Raw genomic sequence first — 22,185 nt, 5'->3', positions numbered from 1 at the left:
GGCGTCAGCTGTCACCCTCCTCAGGAGTCTCTCCCAGGAGAACTGAATCTGCAATGTAAAACTCCCAAAAGTTTTCACTGTGGTACAAGGGGAAGCGAGAGAGAAAGGGTCAGTGCTGGGCGGTTCTAATTACAACTGTACTTTCACATTGAACTTCTGGGGCTGTGGAAACAGAAAGCAGAAACCAGATGACTAAAAGACCCCTTGGAAGGAGGATGCCATCCCAACCCACCGCATCTAGAAGATATTTTGGATGAGCAGTAACAACGCTCAAGGTGTATGGCAAGGGGGCTTGCTCACCCTAGGGGTTCCCAACCCGGGGGGGGGGGGGGGGAGGTGCATTCTGCCCCCAGAGGGCTTTTGGTATCATCTGGAGACATCTTTGGTTGTCACAAGTGTGGGAGGCCAGGAGGAAGGAGCCGCTACTGGCTAGAACCAGCGATGCTGCTAAATGTTCTAGAATGGCAGGGCAGTCCCCACAACAAAGAACGATGCAGCCCAAAAGTCGACAGAGCTGAGGCTGCGAAATCCTGCACTAGACCAACCCCATCCCTGCAATCATGTCCAGAAACTCTAACAATCCTACCTGAAAGAAACATTTGCCATCCCTAGGACGGAGCAGCTACCCAGTCACAAAAGTCCACTTCTTCTGGTAAGCAACATCAAACAGCAAGCAGGGGCACCTGGGGAGCTCAGTCGGTTAAGCCTCCGACTCTTGATTTCAGCTCAGGTCATGCTCTCATGGTTCATGAGATCGAGCCCCAAGTAGGGCTCTGCACTGATAGCGTGGGGTCTGCTTGGGGTTCTCTCTCCCTCTCTCTCTGCCCCTCCCCCACCCATGCAAGCACTCTCTCAAAATAAATAAATAAACTTTTTTTTGACTAAAAAAAAAATCAAGCAGATGATGTGACAAGCAAATGCCGCATCTTCAAAGTACCTGGCTGCTTTCCCAGCAAACATTTTTAAAGGTACTCCTCAGCATCCGAGAGAGCAGATTCTTTTACAACAATTACAAAGAAAGAACAGCTCCTTTACTTACACACACACACACACACACACACACACACGCACGCGCATGCACGCGCACACAACCATCTTAAAAATCTCCTTGGAGGTCAGGTATAGTCACTGGCAGAAAAACCAGCACACTTAGGATGGCCCAACCATTTCCAAAATACTCTAAAGAGAGAAAGAAAGAGGAAAAGAGAACAAACAAGAAAACTCCACAAACAAAACAGATCCCAGAGGATCCAAAGAACAAAACTTGTCCCCAGGGGCTATCTTACAGTTAAAAATAGTTCCATCAGCCTATGGCATATAGCATCTTTTATTTTTTAATTGTAAAATACAATAAACATATAAAAAAGGGGGAATGTATACATATAGATCTCAATGAACAAAAACAACCCAACCCTCCTCACTCCCCACCCCCCCTGCCAAGTAATTACAATTCAGGTCAAGAAATCCAACCATGGCCCATGGTATCTTTCCACCAAGCCTCCCCACCATGAACACAGCAAAACAGACCCGTGCTATTTTGAAAAGTTCCATCTTTCCTCAAGGATTGAGATGTATTTTCTGTATTTCCCATGAACACCAACTGGTAAGTTCAGAGCAGTGACCACAAAGCGAACAGATTTAGGGAGGAGGGGTGTTTATGGAAACAATCTCACTGACTGTTAAATTCACAAAAGCAAGTGGGAGTAAAGGCGTGGAAGCTGTGTGCATGATTCCTGCAAACAAGAAGCCAGAGTTAGAATCCAAGCGTCAGTCCTCACTCCGGCATCCTGGGTATGAATGAGTTCTCGTGAACCATAAAATGACTTCCTGCCACACAGTACCATTGAAAAAATTCAACAAGATCATGCATTTAAAGTGGCAAGCAAAATATCTCACACGTATATGTGCCTGCCATCAATACTGGGTCCTCTTTCTCCCTGGGCCCGTGCAAACAGGCAAGGTCAAGTCTTTACTATGAGATTATTTGACTACAAACTCTCCTACTCCCAGCTTCTTCTAAAATGCTTCATGAAGGTGAGATACAAGCCCACTTTCAAGTTACCCTGGAGACTTTGGTAAAAAGGTGTCTACACCAGTCTTGGAGGCCCAGAATTGACCATCCTGCCCTTTCCTATTCACTCGGCTATTCCTCCCCCACCCATATCAAGGTCAAAGGCCTAAGTGGGCTGTCATATAAAAACACCTCAGACCCCAGCAGGGAACCTTTGTCCCATCTCTTTGAAGAGGAACAGCAACAAGGTGTGTTTATTTGTACTTCGGTACACAGTGCCCAGTCTCATCTACCAGGGCTGGGCCGCGATGTTACTCAACTAGGTAAAAATAATAATGAAATCTACCCGCTCACACCATTAAGTAGATCTTTCCAGGAGAAAAGGTCAGTACTCACACTCCTGGGAGTACACATGGGGGGAAAATCAAGCGTGTTCACTGACAGAAGGAGAATGTCAGGGAATGGAAGCAAAGGTCCGCCCAAGGGGAGGTGGGATTGACCACCCGCAGGACACGGTCACCATCAGACACGGCTCACCATCTGTGCACTTAAAACCCAGCAAGCCCACCACGGGAAAAGAAACTGGACATTGGATGGGCTGAGTCTTTCTCACAGGATACGTTAAAACATAACAACAGCTAAAAAAATCAATGCTTCACTTCACTGACACAAACAACATAACAAAGGAAGAAAAAGAAAACACATGGAGGTGTCTGGGGTTCCTGAGTAACAAAGGCCTCCGGATTGCTCTTGAGATGTCAGTGGCCTCCCAGCCCTACAAAGAAACTCAGAGTAGGGTTCAACTAACTATGACCCCAGTTTTCTTCACAGACTCTCCAAGGGGAGACAGAAATCCAAAGTTCTGGCTTTTATAATCTCTCTTGTTTTTCCAACTTCCCAGAAGAGGACCAAGAAGCTGGATATGAGATAGAGGGGTGGAGTCTCTGGTCCCACTATGAACCCCAAACTGAACCACACATGGGCTTCTCTAAGAGGCTGGAAGGCCAGGGGCACCCGGGGGGCATCAAGAAAAACGACCAGACCTGTTTCTGGTAACACACTGGGTCAACGCGGAATCCATGCTAAAAGGATGATGCTTAATGTAACACGGAAAATGCACACACAACCCAACCTGCCTAGAAGTTTCTAAAGCAACAACTGTAAAGATGATTCAAAGCCACACTGATGCAATGACCACAGGGAATGGAAAACCACCACCACGGACAGTCAGGAGGTTCTGTGACCCCCAATTTCTCCCTCCCCACTGTGACTATTTATTGTAACGCTATTTTATACGTATCCATGTATTAAATAACCAGCATTGACCAGAGAAGGACAAAATTAACTTCACAGCTATTTTTACAGACATGGAGACTCAACCAAAGCAACCAAGTACCAACTGGGAATTGCAAAAAGTGTCCACTGAGCCACAAGCAAATCTGAGGACACCTACAAGAGCCAGCTTCCAGACTGTCCTACTTGGATGTTACCATGGGACACATCACGGCTATGCAAATGGAGAGCATGAATTTAGAGGCCCTGGAAAGCTCCCTGTTCTAACAGCCCCCACACAGGCTCATTCACACCTACCTATAGCTGCCAATGCCCCCTTGGGACTCTTTCACTGGACTGGCCTGACAGTTCAGGAGAAACAGGGCATTGTCCCCCAGACTGAGTTAAAACCCCATGGCACCTACCACCATTCCACCATCACTGGAAGGCACGGCAAACCCACAGACACCAAAACGGGTCTCCAGGGGTGGGGATGATGTCACAGGTCTGAGAGGTGGAAAAGGCTGCCCAGTGGATTCTGAGGATGACCAGGACCAGGGACTTCAAGGAAGGAGGGGGATTTCTCTTTCCAAACACACATGGGGGAGTGGGGGAGCTCAGAGTGATGTGAGCCTCAACTTCCCGACACATGAACCACCACAGACACCTCCACAGCAAACAGCTAGAAGCATCTGGGGAAATCAGGCATACATTAGATAAGTGGATAGCACAAATGTCAGGCAAGCATGCTTCTGCTGAAGAAAGTTCACTGGGCCCTGTCACCCACTTTCTGGGCATCAGCTGCCCAGAAATAAACGTCAGGGGGCGGGCCAAGCTGAGGAGGGGCAGCTGACAGCTGTGGCCAGCGGGCCGGGGCAGAGGAGGAAGGGCTCCTGGGCTGGAATTCTGAGCGTGACCACATCAGCAGAAAAGTTCCAGGGGACAGCACGCTGTCAGGAAGGGAAAGAGCCTTGCTGCTTCCCAGAACCTCAGGATGCACCCGCTGTGGTGATGCCTGGTCCAAAGGGCCTCCAGATGAAGCTCGGGTGCACTCTCAACGGGCACCTCGCCAGTCTGGGCGCTCGCTGAGGAACAACTCAGGGTGGTCAGATGACAAACGTTCTGCTCCCAGGATAAGTGGGAAAGATTAATAATTCCCAGGTCTGGCCCTGCATCATCTCTCTTTACCCAAACCAAACACAGTCTCCGGAAGGAGTGGAAAGAAGCCACCATGCTACCCGCCAGACGTCCAGGGGGGAAACTGAGGCACAAGGGTGCACGCGAGGGATGCGGGAAGAGGCCCTGGGGAGGCTCGCACAGCGCCCAGCACCGGGAGCCTGGGAAGATGGGATCAGGGAAGAGTTCCCTCCCCTCCCCTCCCCTCCTCCCTTCCCCAAGACACACAACACACACACGCACTGGAGCTACGCCCAATCGGGGCAGCAGCCGGGCTCTCCAGCCGGGCTGCACACAAAGCCCCGCCCGCGCGCACAGCCCTCCGCACCGGCCGGCCCGCACGCCCACACAATAGGACTGCGCGCACCCCGCCGCGGCCCCTCGCCCGGGTCCCGGCCAGCCCGGCGCCGGGGGCCGCCCTCCGTGCACACTCGCCCGGGAGACGCAGCCGGGCCGCGGGGAGGGCGCGCGATCGCAGCCCGGCCGCCGCACCCCCGCCCCGCGCCCCGCAGGAAGTTCGCCCGACGCCCTCCGACTCACCCGCGGCGCTGCTCAGCAGCAGGCACAGCGGCCCCAGCAGCCACATGGCGCGGCCGCCGCTCCCCCTGCCCGGCGCCGTCGCTGCCCCCGCGGCCGCGGCGCTGACCCCGCCCCTCGCCGCGCCGGCCCCGCCCCCCGCTGTCCCTCCGCCCGCGCGCCCCGCGCGCCCCGCCCGCCCCGGCCCGGCCGCCGGCCGCGCTCAGCCAAGTTTTGCCAGCGCCCCGCCGCGCGCGCCGTCCGCGCCCTGTCCCGCGTGCCCGGCTGCAGGGGCCGCCGACGGGGCTGCGGAGCGTCCGGCCCCCTTGGCCTCGCCGCCTCCCGCCTGGGCTTCGAGGCTCTTCCAACAGCCCGAGCTCTGTTCTCTGCCCCCTCTTTTTCCTCCTCCCTTAGCTCCTCCATCCTCGAGGATGCGGCGCTCACCGCCTTCCAGACCCAAGCTGGAGTTCTTGACTTAACTATAAAATTAGTTCACTCCAGGGAGAGACAGAAAAAGTTTGGAAGAAAGGACCAAATATTATGAGAAAATATGCATTTTATTTTTAGTAGCAAGAGCAGAATACCGCGACCAGTGCTTCTCAAACTGTAAATATGCATTGGACACTCGGGATTCTTGTTAAAATGCCGATTCTGACTCCGGGGGTCTGAGGTGGGGCCGGAGATTCTGCTTTTCTAACAAGCGTCTAGGTGGTTCCTAGACTGACATCTGAGAACCACAAGTGGAGTAGGGAAGCTAACACCTTTAAGAGTTATTTCATCTGGATCTTGTCTACCTATGCCCAGTGGAACACTGGGGCCCCCATTTGCGGAAAAGAAAAAAAAAAAATGTAAAGGCCTACCCAGATGCAAAATGAACAGCTGCTCAAATGCAGTTGGAGCTCCGAGAGGCGCTGGTGAAAATTGCCAAAGGGTTTTAGATGGTGGAAGAACGCTGTGGCACTTTTGCGCCCCACCCTCCACCTCCTGACCCTCCCCAAGTATGTAAAGTTGTGTTACACGATCAACATGCAGAGTAGTCCTGCCTCTCCATAATCAAGATACAGAGTAGTACCTCTTCCCCCAACAAGTTCACCGCTCGCCCCCCAAAAAATAAAAAAACAAATACAAACAATTGCCCAAAACTGGAAATAATTTATACGTCCATCAACTGGTGAATGGATAAGCAAATTATATTATATCATGTAATGAAACATGAGTGAATATCAAACGCATGCTAAGAGAAAGAATCCAGCCCCAAAGGGCACATTCTGTATGATTCCATTTATAAGACCTGGGAGGAGGAGGGAAGCTAAGCTATAGGGACCAAAATCAGATCAGTAGTGACCAGGGTCTGGGGCTATGGGAAAGAGATGGGTGCAAGGGGCACAAGAGAATATCATACATTTGTCAAAACATATGTAACTGCATCCCTAAAAGGCACACCGAAGACGGGCGAATTGTACTGTGTATAAGTTGTACCTGTTTGGAGGAGTCCAGAAGGTGTGGGTGCTGGGCCAACTAGCCAGGGAGATTATAGCGGGGATGCCGGCATCACTTTGGGGGTGCACTGGAGGCAAGCTCGAGGATGCTGAGGTTCAGTGACTTTTTCATTGTTAGCTCTAGTCTAGAAACGTGACAGCTCAAGTGGATCAGGTCAAAATTTTAAAACACCAATGACAGTTCAAAGTAATGAGAAAATGTGATATAGGAAAGTTTAACAAGTTCCACACTACAAAGTAGTGTGTCTAGTGTGGAAAATATAAATAAATTCTCCAAAAAATTTAGCATTCAAGGAGTACATCCTGGGATCTGTGAACACTAGAGAGACTATCCCATGGGCTTCAGGGAGTTTTAAAGCCCCTAAAATTGCATGCAAAAAAGGTAGAGGTGGGATGTGCATTTTTTCCGGGAAGTCCCTAGCTTTTGATAATGATACCCAAGAAGGGGCTCCTGGGTGGCTCAGTTAAGTGTTCAACTTCAGCTCAGGTCACGATCTCACAATCTGTGAGTTCGAGCCCTGCGTCGGGCTCTGTGCTGACAGCTTAGAGCCTGGGGCCTGCTTTGGATTCTGTGTCTTTCTCTCCCTCTGCCCCTCCCCTGCTAATGCTCTGTCTCTCTGTGTCTCAAAAACAAATAAAAACATAACAAAAAAAAATTTTAAATGATACCCAAGAGGGTAAGTAATTTCTCCTCCAGCTGCTCGTTTTCCTCCAAACCTTAGGAATATAGAAGGGCAATGGACCTGACCCACTGCTAATGATCTTGTTTCCTTAGGTCCCTTTGGGTCCATGAACTTTGGGAATGATTTAGTGTACATTGCTTACTCTCCACCTCTCTCTCTCTCTCTCTCTCTCTCTCTCTCTCACACACACACACACACACACACTTCTTTTAAGTGTACTAATGTCTTTGAAATGATTTGAAGAAATGTAAAGCCCTCTTGAAGTTCAATTGTTTTTATACTGAATCACTCCCAACCTCCTCACCATATCTGTTGGGACAGGCTGTGAAACCATTCTTTATACTTCATTATTCTCCCCTTTCCCAGTTCTTGAAATCCCATCAAAAACACAGGGCATTCTGTTTCCGGAAAACACGACAGGTTCTAATGTTAGTTGTTCAGGTCTCAGAGAAGCAGTTGCAAGTCTTTTTCTTACGCTTGGTTTAATAAAAATCAAAACGAGATTGCACTTGTCTCTTATGTGCCAAGTGATACACTCTGTCCTTGTATTTGTGCTTCTGACATGGGTTCCCATTGCTGACAAAGAAGTGAAGGGACTTGGTCCCTCTGCGGTCATCGGTATAATCTCCACCACTCCCTACATTTTTGTATCACTCCTCAAAGCAGCTCCCAGAACATTACAGGTGAAACAGCACTGCTGGGCTTGAGCTCAGGTGTTTGGGATGTGCTCCCATGCTCCTCCCACTTGTTCACACTAGCTCTATGACCTTGGGCAGGTTATTAACCTCTCTGAGTCTCCATTTCCTTGTGGGTAAAACAGGCATCATATGAACACTTGGAACTTAGGGCTGCCTTCAAGATGAAATGAGACAGTATATGTAAATTCTTTGGCATGGTACCTTGCATATAGTAATTGCTTAAGAAAAGGTAGCTGCGGTTGTGGTTGTGGTTCATATTACAAGGTAGCTGGTGTGGCGGCCAGTCTCCAAGATGGCTCTCAAAGATCCTTGCCTTCTGGTATCCATGCACTTGTACAGTCTCCTCCCCCACAGAATGGCCTTTATGACCAATGGATACTGTAGAGGGGTCGCTGGGGAACCTCCAAGGCTGGGTCACTTGGGTCATAGCAGTTTCTTCCTTGTGTCTTAGATCCCATGCTCTGGGGGAAACCAGCCGCCACACTTAAGCAGCCCTGTGGATAGGGCCACATGGGGACGGTCTGAGCTTCCTGCCAACTTGCCAGTCATTGGACTGAACCATCTTGGAAGTGGAACCTTGAGCCCCAGTCAAGCCTTCAGATGAAAGCAGTCTTCGTGAGAAATCCTGAGCTGGAGCTACCCAGCCACTCCCAAATTCCTGATCCGCAGAAGCCATCAGAGATCATAAATGTGTATTGCTGTTTTAAGCTACTAACTTTCAGAGTAATTCACTGTGTAATAATAGGTAACGTGTAGGATTGACTTCATGGTTCTAAAGGATGCTTTAAATGAAGTAATACATGGGAAACACTTAGAATGTTGCCTAGTACATAGCTAAGCATTCGATAAACATAAGTTTGGTTGTTATCATAGTTGGTTTTTCTATTATTGTCATCATCACTACCTTTCTTCCAAAGCATCTAAGATTCGGGCCTGTCAAATTTCAAGAAGACTCTTTCAAACTTGAAGAAGAGTTGAAACCATCAAGAGGGTTGAAGAGGAAGAACTAAAAGGACTAAGGAAAAACTTTATTTACAAAAAGTTTACTGCAGGGGCACCTGGGCAGATCAGTCAGTTGGGCGGCCGACTTCGGCTCAGGTCATGATCTCACAGCTTATGAGTTCGAGCCCTGCATCAGGCTCTGTGCTGACAGCTCAGAGCCTGGATTCTGCTTTGGATTCTGTGTCTCCCTCTCTCTCTGTCCCTTCCCTGCTCACGCTCTGTCTCTCTCTCAAAAATAAATAAACATTTAAAAAAATTAAAAAACAAACAAAAAGTTTACTGCAAACAAGGAGTAAGCAGCAGAGAAGGAGCTTCTCAGGCAGAGAAGTAGCATGAGAAGCTTCACTTCCAGAGTCACCTCTGTGGCTCATGGTTTTTCAGGGGCTCCATATCCCCTGGTCTGCAGTGTTCCTTTGTTTCGTGTGATTTCCATTCCTCTCTCTTGTATGTGAAGAACACAGAAATTCACTTGAGGATACAGCCAAGGAAGAAGGCTTGTTCCACTTCAGACTGTAGTGGGTGGTGCCTATTGAGAGACTATCTGGTGGAAAAAAGCCACTATTGCCTTCCTGAAAAACACCACACACACACACACACACACACACACACACACACACACACACACACACTACCCCCGACATATAATCAGGAGAAGGCCACAGAGTCAAATGACTGAGGGAATAGGCTTGAGGTGGTTCGATACACTTGAGCTCCTAGTCCTACCAGGAGGCTGAGAAAGTCACTTTATCTGAGCCTCAGTTTCCTGTGAAATGGGCATAATAGTTGCACCCAACCTCCTAGAATTGTTGCATAAAGCGAAAGGACCCCCACACATTCCCTTAGTTATCTGACGAACGTTTGCTGAGAATCATCTCTGTGCCAAACACTGCTCTAAGCTCTGGATTGCTGCAGTGGGCAAAACCATGGAGTCCTCGTGGAGTCCACAGTCTACGTGGGGAGTTGGACACACATCAAACCGACCAATGAGCGCACAGCATAACGTCTGGTGTCACAAGGGTTATGGGACGCATTTACCAGAGCTCCTGACTCAGAGCTCTGATTTCTTCATCTCTTCTGACTTAGGACCTACATGTGAGGGGGAAGTAATACCAGGAAACGTGAAGGTTAAAGCTTTAGGAATTTGTGGCAGACAACCTCCCAGATGGCCCCCAGTGATGCCACTTCCTCATATTCACATTCTGTGTCATCCCCTCCTTTGGGTGCTGCTGGACTGGTGACGTGACTCAATTCTAACAAACAGAACACTGCCACATGTATGGGATGTTACTTCCAAAATTAGGTTACAAGAACACTTGGCGTCCTATCCTCCACCCCACCTTCTGTCTCTCTGTCTCTCTCTCTTGCTTGCCAGCTGCCATTTTGTGAACTGCTTTATCGAAAGGCTCAAGCGTCAGGGAACTGTAAAAATGTCCAGGCAACAGCCAGTGAGGAACTAAGGCCCTGAATCTAACAGTCGACAAACAACTAAATCCTGCCAACAATCATATAAGTGCGCATAGAAACGGATCTTGCCCTAGTCCAGGCTTCAGATTAGACCCCAGCTCTGGCTGACAGCTTGACCACCATAAACACTGACTCAGTGAACACTTAACATCATTGAATCTTACCCGGTCCCCTGAGGAAGGCAGTGTGAGAGAATCATCACTGATCAAGTGTCTGCTTCAGACATTGTACATTTATGATAACATTTATCTTCACAATAATCTCTGAGTTAGATTTTTAAATTTCTTTTAATGTTTACTGATCTTTGAGAGAGAGAGAGAGAGACAGAGTGTGAGCAGGGGAGGGGCAGAGAGAGAGAGGGAGACACAGAATCTCTGAGCTGTCAGCACAGGGCTCGACACAGGGCTCGAACTCACAAACTGCGAGATCATGACCTGGGCCCAAGTCAGGCACTCAACTGACTGAGCCACCCCGGCGCCCTAAGGAGTTAGAGATTGTAATCCTCTTTTCACAGATAGGGAATCTGAGTCCCAGAGAATTTAAGAGAGTGGCTCAAAATAACCCAGGGAAAACTGAGGTTCAAAGTCAGATCCTTTGGTTCCAAAGAATTTCTACAACACCACACCAAACCTTACTGCCTCCTAAAACAAAAAATCCCCAATTCATAAAACCCAGAATGTGTTTGCAGCTTGAAAGATACTGCGCTCACTAGGTAAAGACGCTCAGCACATCCAATAGAACTTGATTTCTTATGTAATACAATTCAGCTCCTAGAAAACTTTTCTGGATGCATCTAATTATTGTAGTTCCCAACACCACCCCTCAAAACAATGCTGAGCAGGAGAGGTCTCCCAGCTAGAAATTAAATCATCCCCGAGCTGCCAAATGTACATACTTTTTTTTTTTTTTTTTAAGTTACCAGGCTAATCTACAGAAAAATCCTGCTGGGAACCAACAGAATTCTTGTAATTCATGTTTAATATAGTCCCTAGCTTACAGAAGAGACATCTATTGACATTTCCTAATGAAAATGTTGCACCATCTGAAAAAAGGATGAAATTTTTACCCCTCCTTTAAAAGAAAAAAAAACCATGCAGCTTGTTATTTTAATGCCTCAGTTTTACTGCCCCTTGAATGAAGTTGTCTACACCCTTAAAAGGGTGATTTTTCACTTGTGACCAGTCCTGGAACCAAGAAACAATTATATGAAAACAAATTTAACCTTCAATTTATCATCAGAGCCATTTTGCCAGTTTTCCTAGCAGGCAACATTTTTTTTTTCTTTCTCAGTGGGAAAGGGAGAAAAAGTGGATTCATTAAACGTGTAAGCCTATCATGCTCACAGGGAGAAGTCTGCTTAGGATTCTCTCTCCCTTCCTCTCTGTCCCTCCTCTGCTCGCTCTCTCTCTCTCTCTCTCTCTCAAAATAAAAAACTTTAAAAAAGCGTAAGCCCACTCTTGGCATATTAATTTGAGGGGAAAAATTCTCATAGAATTATATACATCTACAGCGTCCAGTGTGGTAGCCATCAGCTACATTTGCCTATGTGTAGCTGCATTGCCAACTTGAATGAGGCTATTCTGAGTTATGATCTCCCCAGGTACAAAACGCAAACTAGATTTCAAAGACAGCACAAAAAAGAATGCCAATGATCTCAGTAAGATTTATGTTGATCATATGTTGAAATATAATATTTAGATATATAGAAGCAAATAAAATAAAGTTAACTAACTCCACTGGTTTCTTTCTGCTTTTTTTTTTAAATCTTTTTAACGTTTATTTTTGAGAGAGAAAGAGAGAGACAGAGCGTGAGCAGGGGAGGGGCAGAGAGAGAGGGAGACACAGAATCCAACGCAGGCTCCAGGCTCTGAGCTGTCAGCACAGAGCCCGATTCAGGGCTCGAACTCACAAACCATGAGTTCATGACCTGAGCTGAAGTCGTAGGCTTAACCGACTGAACCATCCAGGTGCCCCTCTTTATGCTTTCTTAATGTGGTTGCTGGGAAAATGTTAATTTCATATGTGGCTTGCATTTGAGGCTCACAACATACTTCTTTTGAACAGTGCTGATGTAGACAATAGTTTATTTGGTAAATAAACACATGATCTACCGCTGTTCCTTGTGCCACAGTTGAATATAAATCCACTTGAAGATCACTCACTTAGGAAGAACTTTTTTCTTTCCTGTTTCTCCAACTGAATGATTCTGCCTCCAGAGCCTGTTGATCTTATATTCTAGACATCCAAGTTAATTGATATAAAAGCGATTTTAATATCATAATGTCATAATATCAGTAGGACAAATGTACTACAGGGCCAAGAAGGGAGGGGAAGAAATGAATAGAGAAGAGAGAAACCATCTTTTGAAATAACATCAACATTTGACACTTGAATTCTGAAAAGAACCCAACACTGAATAAGATTCCCACTTTCAGTAGGGAAATTTATAAAGTAATTAACTAACAAGGCAAAAGTCACAGGAGATATTCACTCAGTGACAAATGCCAAGAAAATGATTCCAGCATGCCTAGGTTTGATTACCTTCCCCAGGTAACTGACTTTTTTTCACAAACAGGTAAGCAGTAGATTTTAATTAGAGTACTCACAAAAAAAAAAAAAAACCATCTGGAAGGTAAATAGATTTACATTTTTAATCGGACATTATTGGAACATTTTCCCACACTGTGAAAACTCTGTTTTAATAATTTAAGTTGTTTTGCTCAGAGTACCTCAGCCTACTTCTTTGAAACACCTCTTCATTTCACGCTAGATTCTTTGGGCTTGATTGACTTTAATGTTTAAAAGCTTAATTCCGAGAGCTGTTTCACTGCCTGATCGGGGGCTGCTGCTGTGTGGGTTTGTAGTTCAACTTGGTTGGTGGGGGGGGGGGGGGGGGGGGGGGGGTTGTGCAGAGAAAATGGTTTTTTTTGGGTTTCTTTCTTTTTTTTTTTTTTTTTGCATTCTTCAGTGAATTCTCACACCCAGTGTGGAAGGGAGAGAACAAAAAGGACCAGGAAGGGAAATTTTTTACAATTTCCAGAACCCTTCAGCATACGTATAATGAAAACACAGTAGAATTGCAGGTTTTGTTGGCTTCTGTCAGGCAGTAACCATACCTCCTTCAATGTAGCTAGTACTTTCTACCCCATTGTTCAAGCCAGAAGTCAACATGGCCCCCTTGCATTCCTTCACTCCCCAACATGATCAGTTACCATGATTTGTATATTCTACCTACTGAATGTCTATTGAATGCAATTCACCCCTTCTCCTTCCCTCCTGCCCCTTCCTTACCTGAGACCCCCATGTGTCTCTGCCTGGGTGGCTTCAACTCTCTCCTAACTAAACTTTTCAGATCTTGTCTTGCTCCTTCTCAATCTCCTGGAAACCTCCGTGGCCTCCATTGCCCACAAGACAAGTTCAGACTTAGCTAAGTATATTCTTAATGAGCTGCTGCTGAGGCTGACGGTCATGGGGGCCAGGGGCAGAGGGAAGGGTGAAAGGTGAGACCAGATGAGTAGGCAGGAGACTTTTGGTTATTGTAAGGAGTTTAGTCATTATCCTGTGAGCATTAAGAAGTCACAAATGGTCAATTTTAAGCAGGGACATGGCAGGAACAGATTTGCATAATCTGTTTTGTTAAAAGCAAGGGTTCTTGAATTAAAATAAAACAACAAGGGTTCTGGAATCAAACTTGAGTTCAAAGTCTGACCATGCCACTTAGCTCTGTGTCCTTGAGCAATTTCTTTAACTTTTCTGAGCTGGTTTCTTCAACTATAAAATGGAGGTTAAGTAGGCACAATTGTGATATCTAAATGAAGTAGCACTTAGCATACTATTCAGCTTTTAGTAAGCACCCTACTAATTAGAACTAAATATTACTATTAATAACTCCTAATGTTTCTGTTTTTTCCAAGAAGCCCTCCATGAGCCCTCAAGACTGAGTTAAGCTTCCTTCCCATGTGCTCTAGTAACACCCTATATTTATCTCTGTCTGTAGGATTTATGAGTTTGATCATAATTTCCCATTAAGATCGCCTATGGGTTCTTTCCCCCACTGAACCATAGCTTCCTAAGGTGAGAACTAGGGCTGACATGGTGAGAGTTCCTTCCATATTTGCCAAATAAAAGAATACCTTAGGGGACCTGAATGACTCAGTCAGTTAAGCATCCAAGTCTTGGTTTAGGCTCAGGTCATGATCTCACAGTTGGTGAGACTGAGCCCCCATTGTGCTCTGCTTTGACAACACAGAGCCTGCTTGGGATTCTCTCTCTCTCTCTAAATAAATAAATAAATAAATAAATAAATAAATAAATAAACATAAAAGGAGAATATCTTAGATTGTTTCATACTTCGATTTGCACGATCACTTCTGTCCCATCTTTATTCCCACTTTGCAGTTAAGGAAACAAAAGCTCACAAAAATCCAGTTTTAAGCCCAAAGTCTTATAGTCAATAAGCATCAGAGCTGCAACTTGTCTCTGGTTCTGTATCTCACCATGGCCTGGGAGAAGAGAAGCTGGAAATCAGTAACACCCTCGAAAACGACCTTCCAAGAGGAAAATGGGTGTTTTCACAAAGCTTCATGAAGTGGCAAAGTGAAGAATAAAATGTTTCAGCTGGAAAAATACTAGGTAGCCAGAAATCAACCCCAATCTTACCAGAAATAATAATTCCAGGAAATGGAGCTACATACTCAAAAGGGAATATACTCCAGGATACACATAATAAAGTCACCTTGGCAATGCTTGTGCCTTTGTGGCCAAGCCAGGGAGGGATTGAATTTAAAAGAGCATTGCAAGGAGGACATTTGCCCAAGCTAGCCCATCCTACGAGGTGTGCCAACCCACCCCACAATGTCCAGCTCCCTGCCATATAATTGTAAGCCTGATCACAGCAAAACTCCAGAGTAATTGCAATGAAAATTTCCAAGGGGGAAAGATCAGAAGGTGGTAAAGCTAGAAGCTGTCCACGTAGGCCAGTTGGCTCAAATGTCACGGCATGGCGCCAATGAAGTCAAAGTTGATACTGGTATGGGCCAGTTGGCTTTGCACTGAGGGGGAAAGATGTTCTATGGTCACTGGCTAGAATCTTCATCCTCACTTGCCCTGCCAATGCCAGTAGTTGGGATCAAAAGGGAATTGGGTAAAAGAGTTTAGAGAACTTAATGCCAATCTTGACGACCAGGACTGACATTCAGGTAGCACACATCAGTACAGACAGCCATCTGTCAGAACAAAACACCTCTGGACTAGTTGGCAAATAGCACCGAGTCCCCTGAGTGCCTCCCACATCACCCCAGCTGCCCAACTCCTCCCCAAAGCAAGAGTGAGAAGTGCCAGGAAAGGAAGAGAAGCATAGTTTCCATGAGTTTCCAGTATTGGGGGGATGGTCTGATTTTACAGGATTTACCAAACATGTACAAAATGAGGCAATGTTTATCAATTTGAATATTTTTCCATTTAAGTAACATAACAAATGAGAAAGAAAGTCTCAACATGCATCTTGAATTTTGGTTCCAACATTAGTCTCCCTGGCACTAGAAAAGTTTTTCCATGAGAATAATAACAGCAAATATTTATTAGGAGTTTTATGAGTTGGGATTCCCCAGAGCAGAGCTTGAGACAAGGAGTTGGGTGCAGGAAGTTTACTGGGAAGTGATCCCAGGAAGCAGAAGTGAGGGAGGGAATGTAATGGCAACAGCTAGAGAGAAGTCAATGAAAAGGTGCATTTCTTGAGCTGGTAAATGTGGGCAACTGAGGCTCATCCTGACTGTGGACCCTCTGGGATCTGCATAGACCACACCTCAAATTATCCCTCTGAGTCGGGGAATGAGACATTTACCCACAGATTCCTGTCTCCCATTGGTTGAGAATTAAATCTTTGCATTTCCAGGTTGCCCCACTTTGGAAAAGACCCTGAGGTAGAAAAGCTGAGACACTCAGTGGATGTTTGAGGTGGGACCCGGCCAGGGTTGGGGCGGGGGGAAATCTGCCCCTGTGGCCACAACCCAAATCCCCCGTGGGCCACGTGAAGAGGCTTTCCATATACCAGGTACCTTACATTCAATAGGCAGGTCTTATTATTTTCAGAAGAAGAAACAGACATGGAAAGGTAAAGTATCTTATTAAATGTCGCAGAAATGGCTGAAATTCAAACCTGTGTTATCCAACTTCTGAGTCTAAGCTTTTAACCATAGGAAAAAATTGCTTATAATGAGACTCCAGAAAAGAAAAAAAAGAGCAACCCTTTGCAGGTGGGGTGGGAGTGAGGGAGAAACAATAGTAGAGAAGATTTTATGTTTATACACTCCCTTCTTCGTATGGAAATAGGGAAAGATAGCCAATCTGGCTGTAGACTTTAAAAACTCTGAAAAAAATGTCTCCTAATGACTTGACACAGAATTACAGACCAGTCCCTTCCCCCAAACACTCAAATGTACTGTGTATATAAAGGTGCACATATTGCCCATTATTCCAATGAAATCCTAATGGGTTTCAAGGCCACTGATGATTCACACCACAGCTCTAGGGAGGCTGTGGACCCGTTTAGTGCAATTCTTGACACATTCTATGATTCTTCTTGGCTTGGATTTTTTTTAAGAGGTCAAGAGTATTGCTTTCTAGGAAAGGAACAAAACAAAAATGAGTTGGATAACATTAAAGACAGATGACATTTAGAGACCTAAGCAGAGCTGTTAGTCCATGTTTAGCTGGTCTACCCATAAAGCGAATGAGAATTACAATTGGGGATGAATTTATGAACAAGCCCCTCATACCAGCAGGAATGTGGGGTAATGTTTTATATGTGATGTGCCAGCCATCTGCAGAGCTAAGCAAACCTGGAGATCAGAGATATTAGGCTCCTGTCAGGTTCCAGGTAAATGATCTCCAGGGAGCTGAGGGGAAGCTTTCTGCACAGATGATAAAGACCACTGAAATGACATGGTTCCTCTCATTAGATCTGTTCCTGCTTTATCTCCTCCGGGTCACGCCCTGCGCTCACTCTCAATTTGATTTCACTGGAAGGTTCTGTAAGTGAATTTGGAGCTTCTGAGTCATGCCTGAGACGCAGCAGGCTGCTCTCATTCTCTGCCCCTGGGCCCTCCTGTCCAACAACGGTTCTCAAGCATGCTGTCTGTCCTCCTTTAAACGAGATGGCGATGGGACGTGTGACCCATTTCTCGTGGGGACTTGATAAACCACGATTAGGAAGCCACTACCCATATTTTTCTACTATTGGAAGAAAAAGAAGTAGGAAATGTTTGAAAGTTCTACAATACCCAAAGAGAAAGAAGCTTGCAGTTTGCAGAGGTAGAAAAGATAGTAATTGTTTCCTGTTATGTGACTCTATGAAAGCCATCACACCTAAGGTCAGTCCCAAAGGGAAGTATCATTTGGAGCCCAGGCCAAACAGACAAAACTAATTTACAAGTTTTTAACCAGAGGCTTCCAGAAATTAAAAAGATTCTGATTTGTAACATCTCACATATGCCCAACGTGTCTCATAATCTCGTTTCTTTCCTCCCCGTTTTATACACTGTACACTCCCTAGCACCCTCTTCCTGAAATTTTCCATAAACATTAATTAGGATCATTCATTCAACACCTATTCACTCCCTTCCCTCCCCCACTGTGGGACAAGGAGACTTCCCACCCCCACTGATGGCCAACTGGCCATATAACTTGCTTTAGCCAATGGAATATTAGCAGATGCAAAAGGAACAGGGGCCTTAAGTGTGCTTGTGGGTGTTGGTTTGACCCCTTTTGCTCCAGTGATCTACCATGACAGCATCGCCCTGGGTATTTTCTGCTCATTCAATATGGGCCCCAGATCAAGCATAAACCCTGGAACCATGCCCAGGGAGCCCACAGCCTGAAGCAGAACTACCCAGCTGAGCCCAGCCACTGTCAGTCTGCTTGTAGACAATGGCAGCCCCATGTGTTGTTAGCCACTGGGGTTTGAGTGGTCTGTCCCTGGCCAGTGTGTCTTTGTCGTTCTCCTCGCTCATTCTTCCCGACTCTAATTCACAAAAGCCCAAAAGAATGGCAGCCCCGCTCTTCAGAAGAGAAGGAAGGGAGAGAAATACAATGAAGCAAAATCAGAATCCTCTCCAAGACTTGGAGAAAGGAAAAAAGGCTGGAACTCTTCACGTGTTGGTAATTGCTGAATTGTCACACCCATACCATTTAGTTGTTCTGCGACAGGCACGGTGTTAAACACTTTATAAACTTGAACATATTTAATCCACCCAGTGTCCCAAAGAGTCAGAATAAATAGCACCATTTGACAGAAAGAAAACTGAGTCTTACAAGGGTTACCTATCTTGTTACAAGGCGCCAGAGCTGGGATTAAAACTCAGGTTTAGGCAAAGCCCGTATTAGTGCACAACCTGGGCAGTGAACCAGTCTCAAAATGAAATACCATTCTTAAATGTAACAAATTGGCAAAGATTAGAAACACTCTAACACTGAGTACTGGCGCAGGTATGAAAGCAGCATCCCATAAAATACAGGTGAGAATGTAAATTGGTGCTAACCTTCTGGAAAGCAACCTGGCAATATTTATTAAGAAGCTGAACATTCACATACCCTTTGAACCAGTAATCCCACTTCTTTGATTACATTCTAAGCAACTAATCAAAGATGCTGCCAAAGATTCACGTTCAGGGTTGTTTTTCAAGCCATTGCTTAACACAGTGAAAAATTGAAATCAACTAAAATGTAGAATAGTTGCGGAATAGTTAAATAATTGGTATTTGCTACTGGCTAGAAATATATGCGGCTTGTGAAATATGGTTAAAAATCATATTTTAGTGAAATGGAGAAAAGTTGGTGCTCTGGGCTGAATGTTTATATCCCCCCACCCAAATCCATATGTGGAAATCCTACCCCCAAGGTGATGGTATTAGGAGGTGGGGGCTACGGGAGGTGGTCGGGTCATGAGGGCAGAGTCCTCATGGAAGGGATTCTTGCCCTTATAGGTGAAACCCGGGAGGGCTCCCTCACCCCTTCCACCGTGTGAGGACACAGCAAAGAGTTGCCATCTATGAATCAGGAACTGGGTGTTCACCAGATCCTGAGTCTTCAGGCAAACTGATCTTAGATTTGCCAGCCTCCAGAGCTTTGAGAAATAAATTTCTGTTGTTTCTGTTCTGTTGAAGTTACCATTCTCAGGTATTTTGTTACAGCAGCCTGAATGGACCATGACAGTTCGCAGTACTGTCTAAACAGGGGTGGGGGGGGGAGTAGGATATAAAACTGACTATATACTGTGACTCCAGTTTGGAGAAAGAGTAAGATAATACAATAGAGAGTGTGCAGTAATTCTGCATGATGATTATTATTTCCTATGGCATTTTTTTCGCATCTCTAAACATTTTTTATATTTCTCAAATTTTACACAATAAGTGAATATTACTTTTATACCTAGAGAAACATACTTAAACGTATATATAATATATATATATACATATATATATATATTATATATAATTTTTTTTTTTGAAAAGACAGCAACTATTCTCCCTGTCAAATATACGCCCTATGAGGACAGGATTCGTTATCTGTGTTGTTCACTGATGTGTGCCCAGAATAGTGTCTCCTATAGTGTGGCTCCTAAAATATGCTCAGCAAATATCCGCTGAGTGAACCAGAGGTACAGTCTCCAGCACGTGCAAACCCAGCCTGTACGGTGAGGTTTATCCATCGTTGCATAAACGGCGGTCCTCGATACAAACGCTTTAAAAGGCTCATATATTCTGAGGCCAGAACTTCATACAGGACACAGCACCTGTCTTGCTACCTGGTGCCTGGGGCCTTACCCAGGAAGACATGACTAGCTGGAGGTGACCTGCAATGCTAAGAGCAGGAATCATCTAGAGGCTTCTTCCCTCACATGCCTGGTGCCTGGGATGGGATGACTCAGAGGCTGGACTCAGCTGGGACTCCCAACAAGCATCTACACACACGCCGTGTCTCCATCCAGCTTGGGCTTTCGCGGTGGGTTTTGCATGAGCAAGAAAGGAACATTTACTATGCTAAGACATTGATGCTTTGGGATTTGCTGCTGCAGCAGAGTCTATCGTATTCTGGATTAATACAATGATTCTCAGATACATGGCTATGTCACGTAATGTGACGTACCTGAATTTACCTTGTCTTCTTGTCTCTGTGAGCCTGGAGGTCAACCTGAGCAGAGCTGCCGCTCAGCAAGGCACGTGAGATCCACACGACCCAGGCCAGGGTGCCCCCCCCCCCCCCCCCCCCCCGCTGTGGCATTTCCACACGTAGCCTTGGACAAGTTACAGAACCTTTCTGAGCCTTAGTTTTCCCATCTGCAAAATAGGAATGATGATGTTTGTCTCGGGATTGTTGTAAGAGTGAAATGAGATGAAATATCTATTATAAGGGACTTGAAACAGCAAAAGCACTTATTAAATGTTCATTTTTGTGTTAGTTCTGCTGTTATACAGGGTCCACAAATGTCTTTATTTGATGGCTAGGGTGGTGCCAGCTGTGCACAATTAAACAAAAAAAAGTCATCACACTCAGGGAGAATTTAGCATGTTTCATGTGGTTTGGGTTGGGGGGTAAAAGACAAAAGAGGAGACTGAAGCCCTAAAGCCACAGATAAGAAGTAAAAAAAAAAAAAAAAACAAAAACAAAAAAAAAAACAAAAAAAAACACTTCCCCTTTGGATGTATTAAATATCTACTTATTTATATAACGCCTGGTTCCATATGAGAGAGAAGGCAGACTTCATGCCATCTCATAATTTGGAAACAAAAACAGACATTAAAACAAAAATGGGGATATAAAACAGAAGCAGAAAGTATCTCCAAAAAATCTTACCAGGGAAGCCTCGCTGCAGACTTTGGCTGAGTGCTAAGCTCTCGAGCAGATTGCACAGAAAGGCCTCTTGCCATTGTACGATCCAGGCTCTCGGCCACCCGGTCACACCATTCCCAAGGTGTGCTCCCAAGGGAAGGGCTGTGAGGTAAGCTGCTGGCAAAGGTGACTTCATTCAAGATGGCGCTGGGTATGTGCCTAGCACGGTGACATGTGGCTGAGTCACCCAGAGGTACAAGGTGCGGCTTCCAGGCCCCACGGGGAAGAAAGAGACGCATGCAATTTTTGTGTTCATCGCCAGTGCTCAGATTCAGAGGAATGTCTAAAAAAAAATCTCTCTGGCTTGCACTTTTTAGGCCATTTAATTTTTTATTGTTGAGCATGAACAATGAAACAGAGCAGTTTCCTGTTTCTCGGCCCCAACCTCCCACTGCTGAGGAATTTGGGTTTAAATTGCCGGAGAGGAACATTTACATTCTATAAATTAGCTTCACTAAAGATGCTTAAGCGTTTATGAAAACATTCCCATTTTATACTCAGCTTTATAAAATCTTTAAGAAAAAAAAAATCCCAAACTGCCATGTGAAGCTAAGCCTGGCAGAGAGAGCAATCTGCTCAGTGCAAATATGCCAGCAGCTTTACAAATGAGTAATGTGGAATCAGGATTAAGAGCCTGCAGATCATTTATCAGTGACAAAGATTCTTAGCCTCTGTACTCCAGGCCATGGAGACTTTCACAGGCTAAATCCTACACCTCAGAAGCAATATACAGTATTAACTCATTTATACCCACACTAATGCTGGTGGCAGGGAATGCCACTGTGCTCTGCCTCAGGTGCCCAGACAGGCATTTGCATGTAAAGCAAAGAGTCTGGCTTCAGGGGAGAGCTGGACTTAAATCCCGGTTTAGCTACTGACCAGGTAGTGACCTTGGAACTAACCACTCAGAGACTCAGTTTCCTCCTCTGAAAACCGGGGACAATAATGACACACAAGTACTCATAAGGGCTAGTTCA

At 45.6% G+C, this 22,185-nt stretch overlaps 1 protein-coding gene across 3 annotated transcripts in view; it reads right to left on the bottom strand.

Moving 5' to 3' along the window:
* LDLRAD3 (low density lipoprotein receptor class A domain containing 3) overlaps window positions 1-22,185 on the bottom strand; it is a 263,013-nt gene that overhangs the window by 234,289 nt on the left and 6,539 nt on the right. Inside the window, exon 1 of one of the 3 annotated variants that reach the window (XM_042904203.1) lies at window positions 5,000-5,066. The exons of 1 other annotated variant lie outside the window; for it this stretch is intronic. In XM_042904203.1, the coding sequence (XP_042760137.1) occupies window positions 5,000-5,045 (46 nt within the window). In that variant the 5' untranslated portion in view covers window positions 5,046-5,066. Of the gene's footprint in view, window positions 1-4,999; window positions 5,067-22,185 lie in introns of those variants that run through there. One more of the 3 variants, XM_042904206.1, reaches the window with a different exon arrangement.

The sequence above is a fragment of the Panthera leo genome, chromosome D1, assembly GCF_018350215.1.
Source record: "Panthera leo isolate Ple1 chromosome D1, P.leo_Ple1_pat1.1, whole genome shotgun sequence".
NCBI classification, from domain to species: Eukaryota; Metazoa; Chordata; class Mammalia; order Carnivora; family Felidae; genus Panthera; species Panthera leo.
Note: the sequence above shows the minus strand (reverse complement) of the source record. Positions and strands in the feature narration are given on the sequence as shown.